Here is a 20,614-nt window from a genome sequence, read left to right on the forward strand (position 1 = left end):
ACTCTGAAACATGATACATAGAGTACATAATCAGCAATAACCCAAATTTAGGTGAATAGATTTAACAATACAGTTTAGATATTAGAATCCGAATTCTTGGGTACATCGCTTATGAAAAGTTGTACAGAGATTTGGTTGTGGAAAGCAAAGTATATCAATGAGTGGAGATTGTCCCTCAGTAATTGAGAATTAGGTTGATTGTCTATTTAGAAAATATAGTCCATGAGGAAAGTATCTACTTCAGAATGGGACCTCAACATCCTCCTCCTAAAATTTATGGAGTCAGCCCCCGCACCTCTTTAGCATCTCTTGGAGTGTTCCATCCACTGTTTTATTCTCAAAATTGCCTTTTTGTTGGTCATCACCTTGACCAGGAGAGTAAGTGAGCTTCAGGCGCTCATAGAAGAACTCCCATATACTTAATGCCATAAAGACAAAGAAGTACTGAGACTTCATGCAAAATGCATTCCAAAGGTAACTTCTGAGTTCCACTTAAAATAATCAGTTAACTTGCTTGTGTTCTTCCCAAAACCACATTCCACACCAGGGGAGAAGAAGCTATGAACTATGTGATATTGACAGAAATCTTTTGACTGTCCCCACCTCTGTTTGTGGTCATAGCTGGTTGCTCCGAGGACCAGGCCATTGAAAAGATTGTCTAAATGGCTTATGTTTTATATCTCACTGGGTTACCAGCTGGGCAATGTGCCTCTCACTCTGACGATTAAGGCTCACTTCACCAGAGCACAAGCAACATCCTCGACTTACTCCTGAAATACACTGATACCTGAAATCTGCAAGGTAGCCACATGGCGCCACCCTTTCATATTTGTCAAGCATTATGCACTGGATTTAGCTAGTAGATCAGTCGGCAAGTTTGGAAGAGCAGTACTCCTATCTCTGTTTGACGGATGCAGCTGTGATACTCCTACTATCTAGAGATGACACTGTTTGCCATTCACATATATTGGGATCCACACTGACGTACGCAAATAACAGTTGCTTTGCCCTACAGTAACTGTGGCTCTTCAAGGTGTTGTCAGTGTGGATGCCACAACCTGCTCTCCTTCCTGTTTTCAGAGTCTCAGCTAACATGGGCTCTGAGCTGTGAGGGAGCTAAGGGAAGGCTGTGACTCCTCTGCCCTTTATGCCCGCATAGGGCAGCACAAGGAGGCACAGCATAGGTGTGCTGCCCTGGCTGACACTGATGTCCCCCCCCCCCCCCCCCACCCCCAAAAAAGAAAAAAATCTAAGCTCATGTGCATGAGGCTTATATGCACCACAGTGGGATCCGCACAGACTACAACATCTTGAAGAGCCACAATTACTGAAGGGTAACTGTTCTTTTGGTAAAAAGCCACAGTAGTAGTTTAGTCAACATTCTTTGATTTTTGACAAAACTGATGTTGAGTCAACATCAAAATTGGAAGGAGTAGTACAATATAAAAATGTATGGTTAGAGGAGTGGTGTTGGGTTTTATAACAGGCTGGTTTAAATGTCCAGTATTGTCCAATCTCAGCTATTGTATAATGTCCTTCATGGAGCATTAAACTGATTTGAATTCAGACAATTTAACATAAAGTTAGAGTTTCTCAAATATATATAAGGCTAGGTTTAATTACATATAAAAATAATGTGATATTTTTCTTTATAGACTTAGGGCCAATAAGTCTCAACTGGTTTGAGGAACTCAGCACAGAAGCTCCACCCTATGAATCTGAAACATCAGAGAAACTTGAATACACAGCTGGCTGGCTTGATCAAAGTGCTGCTAAAACTCCAAGGGGGAAGCCCTCTACATATAGCCAGTTGGCATCAACTCCAATGATTTTCAAAGAACAGAGTGCAACATTGCCACTTTTGTCTTCTCCAATAAAAGAACTGGGTCAGAAGAAAATAGAAGCAGGTGAGTACCGGGATTTGAAGTAAAAGTGCTTATAGCTTCCCACAGCCCCCTAAAAGAGAGATTTTATATTTCGTTATTATAACTTCCCATTAGTATTGCAGTAGATAATGCTATCACAGACATTAAATACGAAAAAGACATACAGTATTAGGCCCTCTAATTCACCCTGTATAAGTGCAGAATTGTTCATTACAATGAATTCACTCTTGCAGTGAGCTCTGTATGGCTCCATGCACACAGAGCTCACTGCAGGATTGGGTGTGATATCTTTTCCAGTGCTTTAACCACTCTTTATATCAGCAGAACAGAAGCTTGGAGTTGCTAGGTGCCAAATCTAGGGAGAGCCCAAGAATGAATTTTGCTTACCCTATTTTTTAAAAAAGTAAAACTAGTTTGTATTTAATGTATAAACATTCTAAAAAGTTAGTTTGCTGGTTTGGGTTAAATAGAAAATGGCTGTTGCCAATTTGAGGTCTAGTGCAGTCCTAGGGGCACTCACTGACATTTCTAATCAAGACGTGTAAGTTGTAAGGCATATAGATGTAAGTTTGTTGTTAAATTAATAAAATTGTAAGCTATGGAGTGTAGCCATATTGGTGAATAAAATCTTCAATATGAAAAGAGAGTTCTCTCTCTTTTCAGGTAGCATTTCACTTAAGACTGTACCTCGTTGTCTTCCTCAAAATATATGCCAATTTTCACTCAAGTTTTGACATATCTAGAAGTTCTAGCATCTATGCCTCTTGGATCAGAATTAGATGAACTATAAAAATGTTTTCTGCATAGGTATTTCTGATGCATCCATTGCTACTATATCTGATTTGTATATTTACTGTAAATTTGTGTCCTTCCTTTCAAATATTGGCTTCTGCTGAAGCTGGATCTCTTGACATATATCAGAGGCTTACCTAGATTCTACAGTAAAGCCTTTAAAGATGTTCAGCAAGTCAGAATAGTATTGCACAAGATGTAAATCAGGGCAATTTATGGCCCTCCATTTTAAAAGCGTTATTTGAGTTGTTTTGTATTTCAGTGCTTTACATACATTTGTGTAATGGTTCGAGGATATACCTTAGTATCATATGGCCAGATTGTGAACCCCTTACTCACACCAATGAGCAGTTACTTATATAAGTAGTCTCATCAGAGTCAATGGGACAACTCGTATGAGTAACTGCTCACCACCCAAGAGGTTCGCAGTTTAGCCCATAGGGTTCCAATGGCCAAGGTGGAAATGCTCTTCTTCATTTACTAATTCTTAACTCTCAACTGTTCATGAGACACTTGTAATACAAATCGGTACTGTCTGGCACTGTACATAAAACCAAAAACATTTCTTCTTTATGCTAGCTCATTCAATGCAAGAAATTTATTTTTTGTGCAGACCTGGGAGAATGCTGATACAATATATCTGTGAAGGAGCTTTATGGGTTCCCGCAAAAATCATTTCTCCTGTAGTAACAGGAAATTCAGTGATACTGCACATTGACTCCTTTGCCTAGCTGACATAATCTGTAGTGAAGATAAATACAGAATAAATTTAATAAATATTTTTTAAAAAAGAATGAGGCTTATTAAATGAACTTAACTGAAGTTCTGTGCATGTATTGTCATTTTGACTAGAATTTGTGAACGTATTCCAGCTTGATCAAAAGACTCATTATTAGAAATGTAAGTAACATTGAACAATGTTTCTTTTTAAAAACTAAGGCTTAGTTATGTACATTTTAAAAGGTAAGTTTTTATTTTTAAATTTCAGAATCAAAATAGTTATATATGCAGGACTTGGTTAACTATCTACTGTATATACTATACATTGCAGGCAAAGTCAGTTTGGTTGACAAAGAACATAGAATAAGTCCACGTGTTATGAAGACAAAATTGGATCAAACAACTGAAATATTTTCACCTCTCAATACCTCCCTCAGTGTAAGGTATGTTATGGATGTTAACACTTTTAAAAATGAAATGTTCAAAAATATTTGACTTAATATATTTTATAGGAGGGTTATATTTAAATTGAAATTATATTATAAAAACTGTTGGCTAGCACATGGATGGAAACATTAGAGTTTCAGAACAGTGGATAATCTTGCATATTTTATACACAAGCACTAAAGTATATATACATAGCTGAGTGATTTGCAAATGGGTTATCAGCTATATTTGGAATTTCCCCCTATTTTAGGTTTGTTGGACTCTTAAGAAACTTTATTAAAATACTCTATTTCCTTTTTATTTTTAAATTGTAGCATTATGTGCATAGGGTGCTTTAGTTGACATCTCAACTTCACAAATTCTTAGCATTTGATACAATGACCATAAAATACTAACTGCAACATATTAACACAATGCACTATTCATAAAATTTGTTTAGTAAAGGAACTAGTTTATGACAAATGGTGCAAGTCCCTGCAACATTTCAAATTCTACAATTCTTTTTATTTATTTATTTATTCATTCATTCAGATAAATCGGGCCAAAGTATCTGAAACTGTAGGACACTTCTGTAGTGAAGTATGTTAATTTAAAATGACAATTGGACTACAAGCTTGTATGCCAGATTTTAATACAGTTCAATCAAAGCATTTATTAAACAGTTGGTAGAAACCCATGAAAATTGGTACTGATCATGGAATAGCTTCATTGTTCCTTATTGTAATTATCACATGCAAAGTCACTGGATCTTAAACATTCCATGAGTTCTGTTTTGATGGCCCATATGGCTAAAGTAAAACTGCAAATATTTTTGTGTGTGAAGGCAATATAATAGAGTGTACAATAATGTCTATTAGGAAAGCTTACCATTTAAGTTTGATAAGTAATAATTTTTTTCTTTGATTTTGTTATTTAGTCCAGCAGCTTTAAGGGATATTTACAGAACACCACAAAGAAATAATATTCCTGGTGAGTATCTGTGCTCCTTCTCTTACTAACAAAAATATTTATCTCTAAAGATCATTGGATGACTTAATTAAATGTTTTTTCTAATTTCTAAATGTTTTTCAGTGGCACGTGGACGCTTGTTTTGCACACCTAAACTTTTGGAGGTAAGCATTTTATTTCCGGGTTTAGAGTCATAGACTTTAAGGCCAGAAAGGGACCATTAGATCATCTAATCTGACCTTCTGTATATTACAGACCATTACATTCCAGCAAGATGCCCTATGTTGATCCCAATGACTTTAGCTAGACTAAAAGAATCCAAACGGTTGTGTACCACAGGTAGAGAACAGAAGATACTGAGGTACTATCAATGCCTGAACCTCTTTCAATGGCATTGAATTCATAAGGTGAGACATGCTCAGGTGATCTTAGCAGGTGATCCATGCCCCTTGCTTCAGAGGAAGATGAAAAAAACCTAAGGTCCCTGCTAATCCGAAGTAGAGGAAAATGATTTCTTGACCCCAGAGCTGGCAATCGGTATGACCCTGAGTATGTGAGCAAGACGCACCAGCCAGGCATCTAAGCAAGAGTGTTGTTTTAAAATATACTTTTAAAATGATTTGATGTATTTCTAGGTTAAGACACCAAAATGTATTTCTGAAGGCCTGGGAGCAGAAGTGGATCCAGATATGTCTTGGTCAAGTTCTTTAGCCACACCCCCTACGCTTAGTGCAACAGTGATAATAGGTAACATTAAAAGTGTGTGGTATTTCAAGGTTAACATAGTTGTCTTAAATGTTTTTATAATCCCAGGAACACGTGACTGAAGAGTAAACTGGATGTTTATATGGTATTTATATGACAGCTTTGTTTTGCTGTAAAGTGGTGTCCATAACTGAGCAGTAGCAGTTGGTTTTTAACAACATTATCCTGAAAGGAAAATGTGAACCTGAACTCTGTTGTTGCTCTTTGAAAAGCTAGTTCCTTTATATCAGGGCTCAGGGCATATAATAATAGCATCCTATCTGACAGAATAACATAGCAACATTTATAGGAACAAAGATTAACATGTTACGTTGATTGCCTGCATCTATACCACTTCAAGCTGTGATTTTTATAAGGTCAAGCTAAACTATGTCAGGCTGGGTCGACACTTGGATGTAATATTTCTAGGAGAAATAAGATTCAGTAGTAAGTGGTATTGGTGATTCAGAAGGTTTAATTTGCCCCATAAATTCAGTATTGAAAAAATGTGCTCGCAACGGGTTGATGGGCACTGGGCTGCTGGGGGCACAGTCTTTCAGATTAAATACAAAACCAAACAGCTGCAATGTTTGATCTCAGATGTGTTTGTATGTCATTGATGGATGAACTAATATACTTAGTTTGTATAATCAGTTTATAAAATACTCTGACATGTCTGGATGAAGCACACTATATAGCTATAAAATGATCATTAGTCCATCATCCCATACGTACAGCAAAAGTGCTTGTCCAGTGTTGCCTAACATCTTAATTATTATAGTATTTATGATGCTGTACAAATATTAGTAAATACTTTTTTTCCCAAATAGTCAATTTATTTGAATTAAAGTTCACTTTAGAATTACTGACAAGTCCAGTAAGTGGTGAAGGGATTAAAATACTGAAGTTGTGAATTTGTTTTAAGGAAGCAGGACATATAAGACTGTATGATAAAACATGCTGTAGATAGCTTATGTTCAATTTTTTTATCTGATGTCCCATTTTTAAAACATGAAATCAGCCTCTGTAGTTGTGATTTGATCTACTGCAATCTTTAGTTTTATTTTTTTTACACCTCACTGATGGCATTGTGCCACCCATTTTTCTTTTCCATCCTTATTCATTTACTTCCAACAGATGTCCTCCTTCTTTGGAGATGGGTAAGAATGACTTCTTTTCTAAAATGCAAAATTCAAGTCTTTCTCTAAGCTCAGGTGTTCTAAATAAAGTATGCAAAAAGGAGTACTTGTGGCACCTTAGAGACTAACCAATTTATTTGAGCATGAGCTTTCGTGAGCTACAGCTCACTTCATCGGATCCGATGAAGTGAGCTGTAGCTCACGAAAGCTCATGCTCAAATAAATTGGTTAGTCTCTAAGGTGCCACAAGTACTCCTTTTCTTTTTGCGAATACAGACTAACACGGCTGTTACTCTGAAACCTAAATAAAGTATGATATTTAAACACTAATAAATTCTCTTCTATATTTGTGTATTTTTAACAAGATGAGGGTAAATTGGAGTAGAATTATAGGAAAGATTTTTGTTTATGTAAGTGGAAGACTAATAAATAGATCATTACTTTTCCTGTTACAGCTTTTCCAGTGACAACACTCCAATTCTTCATTGGTGTGTAATATCGGAAACAATCACGCTAAATTGTGGCAGCTTTTGTGATGTGGGTAGATGTCAACTCTGGAATTAGGTTGAGACCATCACATTTATTTCATTTGTGTCTGTTTCTAAAGGTGAAAGATTAGCATGTTATCCAGATGGTCTTTCAACTTTTTCATAATTGTTTTGAAAATATGTTTACAGCTGATTTTCATAGAGCCATTCCAAATCCACATATACTGATCAATTTAAGAATGATGCGTAAAGTGTTTAATGGCTTGGTTTCTACTACAGAAATAACAATGCAAAAGGAAAACAGGTTTATCAAGCAATAGTTTCTTGCTAAACCTAAAAACAAATAGTTACTGCAATCCATCAGCCTCATATTATTTCACTGTGATTATTACAAATATCCTGTGTATTCCAAATATACAGTGAAATCTTGACACCCTCTCCCCCCACTCTTGCCCCTGTGTGCCATCCATAGGAGTTGGAATGGTCCATAGGGTCTCTAAAAGCTCTTCATAATGCCTGGGGGGAGTTCCCCCAGGGGCAGAAACTATGTAAGACCAGCAGTAAAGCTGTTTTCAGAGGACCCCTTTGCAAACCTTGGCATTAGGGGCATGTTGGGAGCAGAGTCACAGTATGCAGCACTGTACTGATTCTGAGTTACTGTCACCTGCAGTGCAGTCCAAGGAGACTGCTGTAACTTAAACAGCCCCTCAGGACCCTTAAAAGCACAGGACAAAATTTCACCCATAAGCTTTTTAAATGACTGGTCCACAGATTTGAACTGTTTAAGTATTAGACAGAAATAAATATTTTACATATTTCAGAGCATTTTATCAGCCACATAAGTACAAGTGAATTGAATTATTTTTTAATTTCAGCTAGAGGAAATGATTCCATATCTGGAGTAAAGCAACATGATGAGAGAATTGCTATGGTGAGTAAATTTAAGCAGAAAATATCCTACTGAATCTGTTTTTTTAAATGTATAGTTATGTATTTATTTATTATTTAATATTCCTTGAGCCAAAAAAATGAAATATTTAATTTCCTCTTCTCTTCACTCTGTTATCTCCAGTATGGTTTAAAACAAGTTACATTTTAAAAATTAGTGTTTGCAAAATTGAGTATGTAAAACCAAGCTATAATTTCATTTAATGTGTTTGTTTTGAACTGATGCAAACTCCACTTGTTACTATGCACAACTATATACACATTAGCAGTATTAAAACTTGTAAAAATCATAAGTATTAGTAAATCCTAGTGAGCATGTAATATTATATAATTATTATTTGACTCTTGGGTTTACAGGTCTTGCACAACTTTTTCTCCAGTCAGGGTAAAAGGCCTGAGAAGAATGATATAAATGTACTATCCATACCAGAGACAGTAAACTTAAATACAGAAATTGATGTCAAAGACCATGGTAAGCACATATACTTTTAATATTGTTAGTTCCTTATTGGGTTTACTGTTTCTTAGCCTCAAATATTAAGCTACCTTCACTAAAAGAAATATATGCAAGAAAAACTCTCAGGGTAGTTGACTGTTGATCAGATACAGAACTCATATACCTTAGAGAGAAGACTGACACATGTTGTGAGGTCAGGAAATGCAGCCATAAATGTTCAGAATTTTAGCTAGGATACAAAAGACTGTAGTAGCAGTTATGTTCCCATTAATACTGTATTAAAGTAAATATATTAAGGGTTTTGGGTAATATTTTCAAAAGTGTCTTAGTCCCATTGCCTTTCAATGAAATGTCTCCAAAGTGCCATTTTCAAAAGCGACTTAAGTACTTAGGAGCCTGTCTGAAAGTCAGTAGGACTTAAACTCCTAAGTCATTTGGAAATGTCTACACTACACCCGGGAGCAAGCCTCCCAGGCCAGGAAGACAGACTCATGCTAGCAGAGCTCAGGCTAGCAGCTCAGGCTGATAATATAGCCGTGTTAATGTTTTGGTTTGGGTTGCATCTTGGGCTCACAAGACCACCCAACCATCTGAGGCTTTCTTCAAGTGATGGTCCCTGTTGTGGGTTACGCATGCGCACCAGGCACCCAGAGTCGGAGAATTTTGAAAGTAGTGTCTTTTGGTCCGCGCATGCTCCCTGGCTCGCCTCATGCTTCTGACCGAGGCCATAAAGGTTGGGGTGGACTGACTGCCTCTTCAGTTCTTTCTCATCGCCGCATGGTCTGGGTTGGAACTTTAGTGTCCTAATCTCTGACCTTGTTCTAAATAAATAATTGTAAATAGTTCTATTAATTCTTAAATAACTTGTAGATTAGTAGTTTTACCAGTTTTAATAGTTTTAGAATAGTGTATAAAGGCCTGAGGGAATAGTCTGATGCATAGGCACTGACTCCATGGGTGCTCCAGGGCTGGAGCATCCACGGGAAAAAAAATAGTGGGTGCTCAGCCCCCTCGATCAGCTCTTCCCCCAGCTCCTTGCCTGCTGGTGGGCCCTGCCGATCAGCTCCCCCTCCCGCCTGCTGGTGATCAGCTGTTCAGGAGGCATGATCAGGCATGCAGGAGGCGGTGGGAGAGAGGGGGAGGACTGAGAGTGGCGTGCACTTGGGGGAGGGGGTGGAGCAGGGGCGGGAAGAGACAGGAAGGGGTGTAATGGTGGTGGGGCCTAGGACAGGGTGGGGGTCGACCACCTCCCAGCAACTCAGAAAGATGGCACCTGTGGTCTGGTGTCTAAAACTCTACCAGTCAAGATGGAAGTTATTGACTTAGAAGATTTGAGTCATCGTGCTAGAAACTGGCATAGTTGAAACAAGTAAGAGAGACACAGAGCTGCATTGCACTGTTGGAGCAGAGAGAGAGAGAGACATCTTAAATTGACATAGAAAGAAGGGGGCATGGCTAAACTAGAAAACAAGATGGTAGCTTAATCCACCTGTTTACAATAAAGGGAGAATAAATTAAAGAAGTTTAAGAAGATAAAAAGAACTAAGCCAACCTGAATCCACAGATCTGTGTCCTAAATATGCAAATCAGAAAAAGAAGGCTAAAGGGAGCGGGCAGATCCCAGTCCTAGAGAGCAGCCTCTGGAAGAGAAAATCCAGCAACGGAATCCATTGCCATTAGGCTGCAAAATATATTAAAATTACTCTTTAAGCTTGGAGATGTTGATCTGGACCCTCATTATGCTGTAAAGGTACAGGGGATGAGTGCAATGAGGGGGTTTTAATTTTTTTTAAAATTGTTTTGTTGTGGCTGGGGGAGGAAGTATGGCAGCAGCCATTTTGAGAGAGTCACAACAAGCAAGGATGGAAGACAAGAAGATTTAGATGTCTGGGAAAGGAAGGAAATCCTCCCCTTCTCCCAAATGAAGACATGGTTGTGGAAGAGAGTAACTGCCCCTCCAGCAAACACACTATGGATGTGGGTGGAGAAGCAGCAGTCACTGAGTCTGACCTAAAGGCCCTACATATAGAAATCAAAAAGATGAATAAGGAGATGAGAGGAAAAGTCCTGGCTCACAATAGATACAAAACATTAAATTAATGAGATTAATGGGAAAATATCAGATGTGGAAATGGGATTAAATGAGCAATCAGACATCATTACTAATCTAGAGGAAAGAATCCAAATAATTGCAAAAGGAGAAAAAGAAATAAAAATATAGCTGGAGGACTTAGAAATTAGAGAGCACAGGAATAACATAAAGATTAAATGTGTTCAAGAGGAGACTGAAGAGACAAATCTGCTGGCCATGTTGGATGATATTTTCCATTACACATTAAAATGTGGCAATAAAGATTGCATTCATAATGAGAAGCTCACAGATCCCTTTTCCCCAGGCCCTCAGTAGGCTCCAGACCAAGAGAAATGATTATCTATTTATACTACTGTCAAGACAAGGATAAAATACTGAGGGCGATGAGGGAGAGAGCTGAACTGCCGACAATTCTTAAGCAGTCCATACACATTTTCCCAGATCTGGCAACCTCAGCCCTTAGATAGTGAAGAGAACTATACCAGGTAACCACAGTTCTTAGGACAAAATGAGGTACAAATGGGGGTCCCCATTTAGACTGGCTTTTAAATGGAAGGACAGATATGTCTATCTCAAATCCAAAAGAAGAGAAATGGGTACTGTTGGACATGGGAATAGGTGAATCCCCTGAAGACAAATCTGAATGGGCTCAAAGACATCAGTCCTACAGTTTACCAAGAAATTACTGGGAATTAGTGAGATCAAAGAGAGCCATAACAGCTCAGAAAGATGCAACATCAGGACTAAAGGACAGACTTGAGAGCAGAAGAAACAGTCCAAATCCAGAAGAATAAGATTAGTATCTGGGCTATGACATTACAGTAAATAATGGATATGATATCCATGTGGTTATAATGATAAAGGAATATAGTTAAATGGAAGCTGAGCTGTACAGCATCCAGGATATTTTATGCTGTGCGACTACCGAATACTTAATGGGCATAACACTTAATATTGTGATTTATATTATAAACAGAGTTAATAACGAAATAGCAAGAGACCCAGATCTCCCCTATTGAAGTAAGTCTCACTTTAGAGTTCTCACAAACATTTTAAAATTTTATATTAATTGGAAATGGAACACCTGTGATGGAAAATGTTAAGAATAAGTGAACTCAAAGATGGTATAATTTTCTCATAGTGTCCAGTGTTATAAAGAAGTTTGATGGGATTAGATAAGGCTTGGTTCTTAAAAAATATATGTATAAAAAACCCACCCTCCAGCAGGGAGCTGATATATCCATGGAGTAAGTAAGGAGAGCCCAGGATCCCACAGCTAGGGGGGACCTGAGGACAGTGGGGGAATGCATAGGGAGAGATACAGGGGAAATTGGATAAGAGAACAGAAACAGATGTTAAATGTAGTTATATGTTCTAATAGAAAAAATGTATATTTAAAAATAATAGGCCTCAGTATTTAAAAATATATGGTAAATCAGACTTATGGTACAACAATATAGGGGTTAAAAGGAAACACAATATATGTGTTTCAGAGTAACAGCCGTGTTAGTCTGTATTCGCAAAAAGAAAAGGAGTACTTGTGGCACCTTAGAGACTAACCAATTTATTTGAGCATGAGCTTTCGTGAGCTACAGCTCACTTCATCGGATGCATACCGATGAAGTGAGCTGTAGCTCACGAAAGCTCATGCTCAAATAAATTGGTTAGTCTCTAAGGTGCCACAAGTACTCCTTTTCTTTTTACAATATATGTGGGAGTTCTAAAATTTACTATGTGTATGATGGAAACTCTATCTAAAATGTCTTCTTTAAAGAAGAGTCACAAATGTACAGGAGAACTGGCATCTCACTGCTTTTAGCAATGGGTAATGTACTGGGCAAGATAAGACTTCATACACATGGGTGAACTGATTGATTACATGACCATTAATGTTAACGGGGTGAATAGCTCACCAAAAGGAAAAGGGCATTTTGCTCACTGAACTATGAGTTATGATGAAACAATAAAAAGGAAGTGTTTAGCAAAGAGTATTGCCACCCTTCTTCTATTAAATTGCCCTAGAGAGACACATGCTGGCTGTGTCCAAGTATTCAGGTATTTATGTTTCTTCAAGAGTGTTTCCTGTAAGTAGATAATCCTTTTTACCAGGGATTGGCACACCTTTGGCACACGGTCTGCCAGGGTAAGCCCCCTGGCGGGCCCGGCCGGTTTGTTTACCACATCCACAGGTTCACCTGATTGCAGCTCCCACTGGCTGCGGTTCGCCGCCCCAGGCCAATGGGGGCTGTGGGAAGAGGTGGTCCGGCCCACCAGGGGGCTTACCCCGCCATGGGGCTTACCTTGGCGGGCCGTGTGCCAAAGGTTGCCGATCCCTGCTTTATATAGAAGACTGATACATTTTATTTAAGGGGTCCTTGAAAGGTAAACTTCTCACTTTAGCCAATGTGTGTGCTCCCAGTCAAGGGCAAGCTGCTGTTTTTGTTGTTTGTTTGTTCAGTTTTTTTAAGCACTTAGGAAATTTTAGGGAAGGAGATATTATTCTAGGGGGGGATTTTAACAAGGTGCTTAATCCCTGTAGGAGTTCATAGAGGAGAAAGCACAAGCGCAGCAGCAACTGATATGGGGACTGGTAAGTCCCACAACCAAGAACAGCAGTAAGACATGGGGGTGAGCTTGTGTAAGATGTGTCCTTGAGATGACCCTGTTGTGTTTTTATCAACCTTAAAGAGAGTAGCAATGGAGCCAGATGGGATAAAGGATCGTGGACCCGCCAAGTGGCACCCTACTTGTCCAGAGAAGCCCAGGCAGACTTTGTGGCCCTGAGTGAGGAGCAAGCCTGGGACTATGGTAGAGTAAAGGTGGCCATCCTGGACAGGGTTGGCCTTTCGGGGGGAAAATATAGACACAAATATTGGGCTGCTAGATGGATTAGAGGTGTGTGACCCCAGGCAGGTGTGCAAATATTAACAGATTGGGCAACCCATTGTCTACAACCAGATACCCAAGCTTGGGGGTAATAATAGACATAATAATACTGGAGCAATTTCTCCAGTGCCTCCCTGAAAGCACACACTTATGGGTCTGGAGGAAGCGGTAAAGCTGGCAGAGGAGTTTGTGGGTGCAGATTTTCCTAAGAAAGAATTTCAGATGTTTCAGGGACAGGACTCAGGGAAGAAGGGCAGCAATTTGGCCACATCCTGGATGATTGAAAAGAAAAAGGAGGAGATGATGGGACTTCTTTGGGGAACTAGGGGAGTGATTTGCTACCAGTGTGGGCAGTCAGTGCATATAAAGCTGGATGACACAGATATGAAATGTGGGTGGACTCAATCTACACAGGCAGAAAAAGAAAATGCCTAGCATCCCTGTAAAAGTGGAGAGGAGGCGCCAGAGGGGACTGGTGGACACGGCCTCAGGATGCACACTGGTCCAGAGGGGTTTTGTGAAGCCTTGTTGGATACTACCGGGTGACAGCCTGAAACTAGAATGCATCCACTGCAAGAAGAGGCTCTGCCCAGTGCAGAAATATCCCTAGAGGTCAAGAAGCACTTTGAGTGGAAGCAGGTAGGGGTGGTAGATGGGCTGCCCCATCCAGTCATTATAGAGACAGACTGGAGCCTCTTCCCTTATAAGGAGAAAATGAGGGTCTAGAGTCCCCCACGGCAGGAAGCAAGACCAACAGGGAATGGGGCAAAGGAGTAGATATAGGAAAACCAGAGAACCCTAGACATAAAGATACAAGCCAGAAGGAAGACTGGACCACCCTCAAAAAGGAGAGGGTGAAAGCAGATGGCCTAACACAAGGGGCTGAGGAAAATAGTGCTCCTAGCTTCAAGTGAAAAGCAGGCAGTTCCAGGGAACCTCACCACCAGCACAGCAGGAGGAGGGATCCTGGGACAAGTTTGTGGGGTTGGGGGAACCAGAGCCCCCAAGTGGAGGAGGAAAGGGAGGCATAGTGACAGGCCCTGCCCAAACTGAAAGAGAAGGCAAAGGGAATGGGGAAACAGGCTGTCCATGGTGTGCGAATCTGTGGGTGGAAACAAAAATGATGAGGATGACCCTCACCCACAAAATGTGACTTCTAGGGGTGGAACATGGACAACCATGCTGGGGCGAGCATGGGGAGCTCAGAGCCTCTAAAGAAGGGAGAGTGCAGAGGAAAAGAGACCTTGCAAGGATGGGTGGTGTGTGACAGAGTGCAAAAAGTGTGTGGGTGAGCCTGCGCTCTGATAAGTTAGGTGCTAGTTAGTGCCCCACAAGAAGCTGACTGGGGGTAGTTATCTGAACAGACTGGGGGGGTAAAAACTTAATTAGCTCCATCAGCCCCGGACTGATAAAAGTGAGCGCCTTTTAGGAAGGAAGTGTGGGGGGGGGAGGGGAACAGAGTTAGCTGCATCTAGTCATACAGAGCCTCAGAGAAGGGAGATCTCTGTTCCCCTCAGGTCCTGCTGAGACAGCCTAAAGCTCAGCAAATATTGTAAATAGGCAGGAGCATGGGGGAGTGTGGTGATATTGGTGAAGGGGAATTGTAATAGTTTCACTGTGCACACACCTGGTGATATCTGTGCATTTTCTTCAGGGAAGAGGATAGGGTGGAGGTGGGCCCCTGTTACAATTAGATTAAAAGATTGGATATAAAAAGGGAGATTTAATAACTGGTCTCAGTCTGATCTCTGCAACATTTGCTAACATTTTGCATTCTTTGTATGCTTCAAAACAAAGTGTTAAACTACCCAGAGGGTGATGTAGTTCTTAATAGGCAAATTGCTGCAGAGGAAGCTAAAGTTGTAATTAAGAATTTAAAATCAAGAAGGTCCTGATGGATTTTCTTTGGAGTATTCTAAAGCTCTAAAGTGAGTGGTGGTCCCAATTTTAACTGAATTGTTTAATGGATAATTGCAGGAGAATGAGATTACAGATTTATGGAAAAATCAAAAAGTGTGGTTATTACTAAAGAAGGAAAAGATCTTACTAACTCTGCACCATACAAACTTATTTCTTTAACTAATGTGAAAACCAAAAATTATCCCAAATAGATTGTCTGATGCTGTGTATAAGAAAGGTGACTATTTGTATCACTGTTCTTACCAGTGTTGCACAATTTCCATAAATCTTATACAAAGTGCATCATGTAAGGTGTCTGATGAAGTGAGCTGTAGCTCACGAAAGTTCATGCTCAAATAAATTGGTTAGTCTCTAAGGTGCCACAAGTACTCCTTTTCTTTTTTTAATAGAAAAGTTACAATCTATCAAATATGATTATCCTGGTTAAATTAATGTATCATCCTTGTATCTAAAGTTATGAATATTGGTCATGGACTTGTATCTTATACATGAGTTGTATTTCTGGGTAAGATCCACCAGATAGCTGTCTGGCCTTAATGTAAATTCTGTGTATTGATGGCCCATCAAGGACACTTAGCTTTCACAATGGGCCATAGAAGAAACTCATTCTGCCCAGATAGCTCTTACTGGGGACACCTCAGACTCTGAGGGGCCAATGGCCACCCCTTGTGGTTCAGTAAACTATGTAAGGACATGTGATATGCTGATATGGCCCTGGACCAGTAGTGTAGCTAGGAATGTAAGTCTGGGTGGGCTGCAAATTATTATGGATGGGCAATATCTCACCCATACATTTCTTTACAGACACAGCTTTGTTTTTGATTGGCCTCTCCCTCCGCCAACTGATGTGTCTCCCTGGCACTAGCAGCGCCTCCTGCAAGAGGCACCAATCCCAGCAGCAGTGGTAGCTGCAGGGACACAATGGGGGGGCCCCTCAGCAGCCCCGTCACATTGACGGGGGTCTGAGGACAGGGGGGAGATCACTGAGCACACTGGCCCAATTTGTTGGGAGTGTGGCTGGAGCCATGCTGCTCCAGAGCACAAGCCCCCTTGGCTCTCCACGTCCCAGCCCAGCAGAGCTGCGGTTTGCAGCTTTTTCTGCAGCCCCCGGAGCAAAACCCCAGCAGCTGAGTAGCTCCCAACTTTCCTGCTGGGGAAGGGGGATGCAATTCTTCAACTGAAACTAGCCTGGGTGACAGAGAGAGCAAATAAACCCAGCTGGGAAGTGGGAGGAGAGCTTGCCTCCCAGGTGCCAGCCCCTCTGCCTCACGCAGCACCCAGGGGCAACCCAGAGGACTCTCCCACCCCCCACCACCCGCTAAACACACACACCAAGTCCAGCAATTATGAAAACGCCCACAATGGGCAACAGGGCATTGGTGTGGTTGTAGGGGAAACTTGGCTGAACTGTAAACTTTTCCTTTTCTCTGTGTCTCCCCCAAGCAGCTCTAATCCCCACTTTCTGCAGCATGGGAACAATCTGTAGCCCGTGATTTAAAAAAAACACCGCTCTCCCACTCCCAATAACAGAGCGAGAGACACACGGAGCCCCTTTACCATGCTCAGAAATTTCCTCTGCATGCAGTTCTTTATCCAACTTGAGATGCTGGGGCTTTGCTTGCTTTCAGTGAGACATGCTGCTAACTGCGGCTTCTGGTTGCTGCTTTTTGCAGAGGCATTTGCAGGAGGTAGGGGAGTTGGAAGTAATTGATTGCAAAGAAAAAGTCAAGTTGGTGGCTGTCATAAATATAAAGGGGATGGTAACCACCTTTCTGTATACAGTGCTATAAAATCCCTCCTGGCCAGAGGCAACATCCTGTTACCTGTAAAGGGTTAAGAAGCTCGGCTAATCTGGCTGGCACCTGACCCAAAGGACCAATAAGGGGACAAGATACTTTCAAATCTTGGGGGGAGGGAAGGGAAGGAGAAAGGCTTTTGTTTGTGCTCTTTGTTTACATGAAGAAAAGGAGTACTTGTGGCACCTTAGAGACTAACCAATTTATTTGAGCATGAGATTTCGTGAGCTACAGCTCACTTCATCGGATGCATACCGTGGAAACTGCAGCAGACTTTATATATACACAGAGAATATGAAACAATACCTCCTCCCACCCCACTGTCCTGCTGGTAATAGCTTATCTAAAGTGATCATCAGGTGGGCCATTTCCAGCACAAATCCAGGTTTTCTCACCCTCCACCCCCCCACACAAATTCACTCTCCTGCTGGTGATAGCCCATCCAAAGTGACAACTCTTTACACAATGTGCATGGTAATCAAGGTGGGCCATTTCCAGCACAAATCCAGGTTTTCTCACATCCCCCCCACCCCCATACACACACAAAGTCACTCTCCTACTGGTAATAGCTCATCCAAACTGACCACTCTCCAAGTTTAAATCCAAGTTAAACCAGAACATCTGGGGGGGGGGGGTAGGAAAAAACAAGAGGAAACAGGCTACCTTGCATAATGACTTAGCCACTCCCAGTCTCTATTTAAGCCTAAATTAATAGTATCCAATTTGCAAATGAATTCCAATTCAGCAGTTTCTCGCTGGAGTCTGGATTTGAAGTTTTTTTGTTTTAAGATAGCGACCTTCATGTCTGTGATTGCGTGACCAGAGAGATTGAAGTGTTCTCCGACTGGTTTATGAATGTTAGAATTCTTGACATCTGATTTGTGTCCATTTATTCTTTTACGTAGAGACTGTCCAGTTTGACCAATGTACATGGCAGAGGGGCATTGCTGGCACATGATGGCATATATCACATTGGTGGATGTGCAGGTGAACGAGCCTCTGATAGTGTGGCTGATGTTATTAGGCCCTGTGATGGTGTCCCCTGAATAGATATGTGGGCACAATTGGCAACGGGCTTTGTTGCAAGGATAAGTTCCTGGGTTAGTGGTTCTGTTGTGTGGTATGTGGTTGTTGGTGAGTATTTGCTTCAGGTTGGGGGGCTGTCTGTAGGCAAGGACTGGCCTGTCTCCCAAGACTTGTGAGAGTGTTGGGTCATCCTTTAGGATAGGTTGTAGATCCTTAATAATGCGTTGGAGGGGTTTTAGTTGGGGGCTGAAGGTGACGGCTAGTGGCGTTCTGTTATTTTCTTTGTTAGGCCTGTCCTGTAGTAGGTAACTTCTGGGAACTCTTCTGGCTCTATCAATCTGTTTCTTTACTTCTGCAGGTGGGTATTGTAGTTGTAAGAAAGCTTGACAGAGATCTTGTAGGTGTTTGTCTCTGTCTGAGGAGTTGGAGCAAATGCGGTTGTATCGCAGAGCTTGGCTGTAGACGATGGATCGTGTGGTGTGGTCAGGGTGAAAGCTGGAGGCATGCAGGTAGGAATAGCGGTCAGTAGGTTTCCGGTATAGGGTGGTGTTTATGTGACCATTGTTTATTAGCACTGTAGTGTCCAGGAAGTGGATCTCTTGTGTGGACTGGACCAGGCTGAGGTTGGTGGTGGGATGGAAATTGTTGAAATCATGGTGGAATTCCTCAAGGGCTTCTTTTCCATGGGTCCAGATGATGAAGATGTCATCAATATAGCGCAAGTAGAGTAGGGGCTTTAGGGGACGAGAGCTGAGGAAGCGTTGTTCTAAATCAGCCATAAAAATGTTGGCATACTGTGGGGCCATGCGGGTACCCATAGCAGTGCCGCTGATCTGAAGGTATACATTGTCCCCAAATGTGAAATAGTTATGGGTAAGGACAAAGTCACAAAGTTCAGCCACCAGGTTAGCCGTGACATTATCGGGGATAGTGTTCTTGACAGCTTGTAGTCCATCTTTGTGTGGAATGTTGGTGTAGAGGGCTTCTACATCCATAGTAGCCAGGATGGTGTTATCAGGAAGATCACCGATGGATTGAAGTTTCCTCAGGAAGTCAGTGGTGTCTCGAAGGTAGCTGGGAGTGCTGGTAGCGTAGGGCCTGAGGAGGGAGTCTACATAGCCAGACAATCCTGCTGTCAGGGTGCCAATGCCTGAGATGATGGGGCGCCCAGGATTTCCAGGTTTATGGATCTTGGGTAGTAGATAGAATATCCCAGGTCGGGGTTCCAGGGGTGTGTCTGTGCGGATTTGATCTTGTGCTTTTTCAGGAAGTTTCTTGAGCAAATGCTGTAGTTGCTTTTGGTAACTCTCAGTGGGATCATAGGGTATGGCTTGTAGAAACTCGTGTTGGAGAGCTGCCGAGCAGCCTCTTGTTCATATTCCGACCTATTCATGATGACAACAGCACCTCCTTTGTCAGCCTTTTTGATTATGATGTCAGAGTTGTTTCTGAGGCTGTGGATGGCATTGCGTTCTGCATGGCTGAGGTTATGGGGCAAGTGATGCTGCTTTTCCACAATTTCAGCCCGTGCTGTTTCGACCTTCAGGAGGAGTCCACCTAGAATCCCTCTTTCTGTAGTGTTGGTAGGGAGACCTCTGTGGATTAGTATGCTGTTCAGAGGTATTTTGGAAATATTCCTTGAGTCGGAGACGTCGAAAATAGGATTCTAGGTCACCACAGAACTGTATCATGTTCGTGGGGGTGGAGGGGCAGAAGGAGAGGCCCCGAGATAGAACAGCTGCTTCTGCTGGGCTGAGAGTATAGTTGGATAGGTTAACAATATTGCTAGGTGGGTTGAGGGAACCATTGCTGTGGCCCCTTGTAGCATGTAGTAGTTTAGAAAGTTTAGTGTCCTTTTTCTTTTGTAGAGAAGCAAAGTGTGCGTTGTAAATGGCTTGTCTAGTTTTAGTAAAATCCAGCCACGAGGAAGTTTGTGTGGAAGGTTGTTTTTTTATGAGAGTATCCATTTTTGAGAGCTCATTCTTAATCTTTCCCTGTTTGCTGTAGAGGATGTTGATCAGGTGATTCCGCCGTTTCTTTGAGAGCGTGTGGCACAAGCTGTCAGCATAGTCTGTGTGGTATGTAGATTGTAATGGATTTTTTACCTTCAGTCCTTTTGGTATGATGTCCATCTGTTTGCATTTGGAAAGGAAGATGATGTCTGTCTGTATCTGTACAAGTTTTTTCATGCAGTTGATAGATTTCCACTCCATACGGCTAAATGCAGTGCCTTGTCCTATTACCAGCAGGACAGTGGGGTAGGAGGAGGTATTGTTTCATATTCTCTGTGTATATATAAAATCTGCTGCAGTTTCCACGGTATGC

The 20,614-nt window shown here is 41.3% G+C and overlaps 1 protein-coding gene across 2 annotated transcripts in view; it reads left to right on the forward strand.

Annotated features, from left to right (window-relative positions):
• The window catches only part of BRCA2 (BRCA2 DNA repair associated), a 102,125-nt gene that overhangs the window by 6,844 nt on the left and 74,667 nt on the right, over window positions 1-20,614 (forward strand). For both annotated transcript variants that reach the window (XM_048847162.2, XM_048847168.2), the window contains exons 3-9: window positions 1,656-1,907; window positions 3,730-3,841; window positions 4,762-4,814; window positions 4,917-4,957; window positions 5,429-5,540; window positions 8,040-8,095; window positions 8,470-8,584. In XM_048847162.2, the coding sequence (XP_048703119.2) occupies window positions 1,656-1,907; window positions 3,730-3,841; window positions 4,762-4,814; window positions 4,917-4,957; window positions 5,429-5,540; window positions 8,040-8,095; window positions 8,470-8,584 (741 nt within the window). The remainder of the gene's footprint in view (window positions 1-1,655; window positions 1,908-3,729; window positions 3,842-4,761; window positions 4,815-4,916; window positions 4,958-5,428; window positions 5,541-8,039; window positions 8,096-8,469; window positions 8,585-20,614) is intronic.

The sequence above is a fragment of the Caretta caretta genome, chromosome 1 (genome assembly GCF_965140235.1).
Source record: "Caretta caretta isolate rCarCar2 chromosome 1, rCarCar1.hap1, whole genome shotgun sequence".
Taxonomy (NCBI): Eukaryota; Metazoa; Chordata; order Testudines; family Cheloniidae; genus Caretta; species Caretta caretta.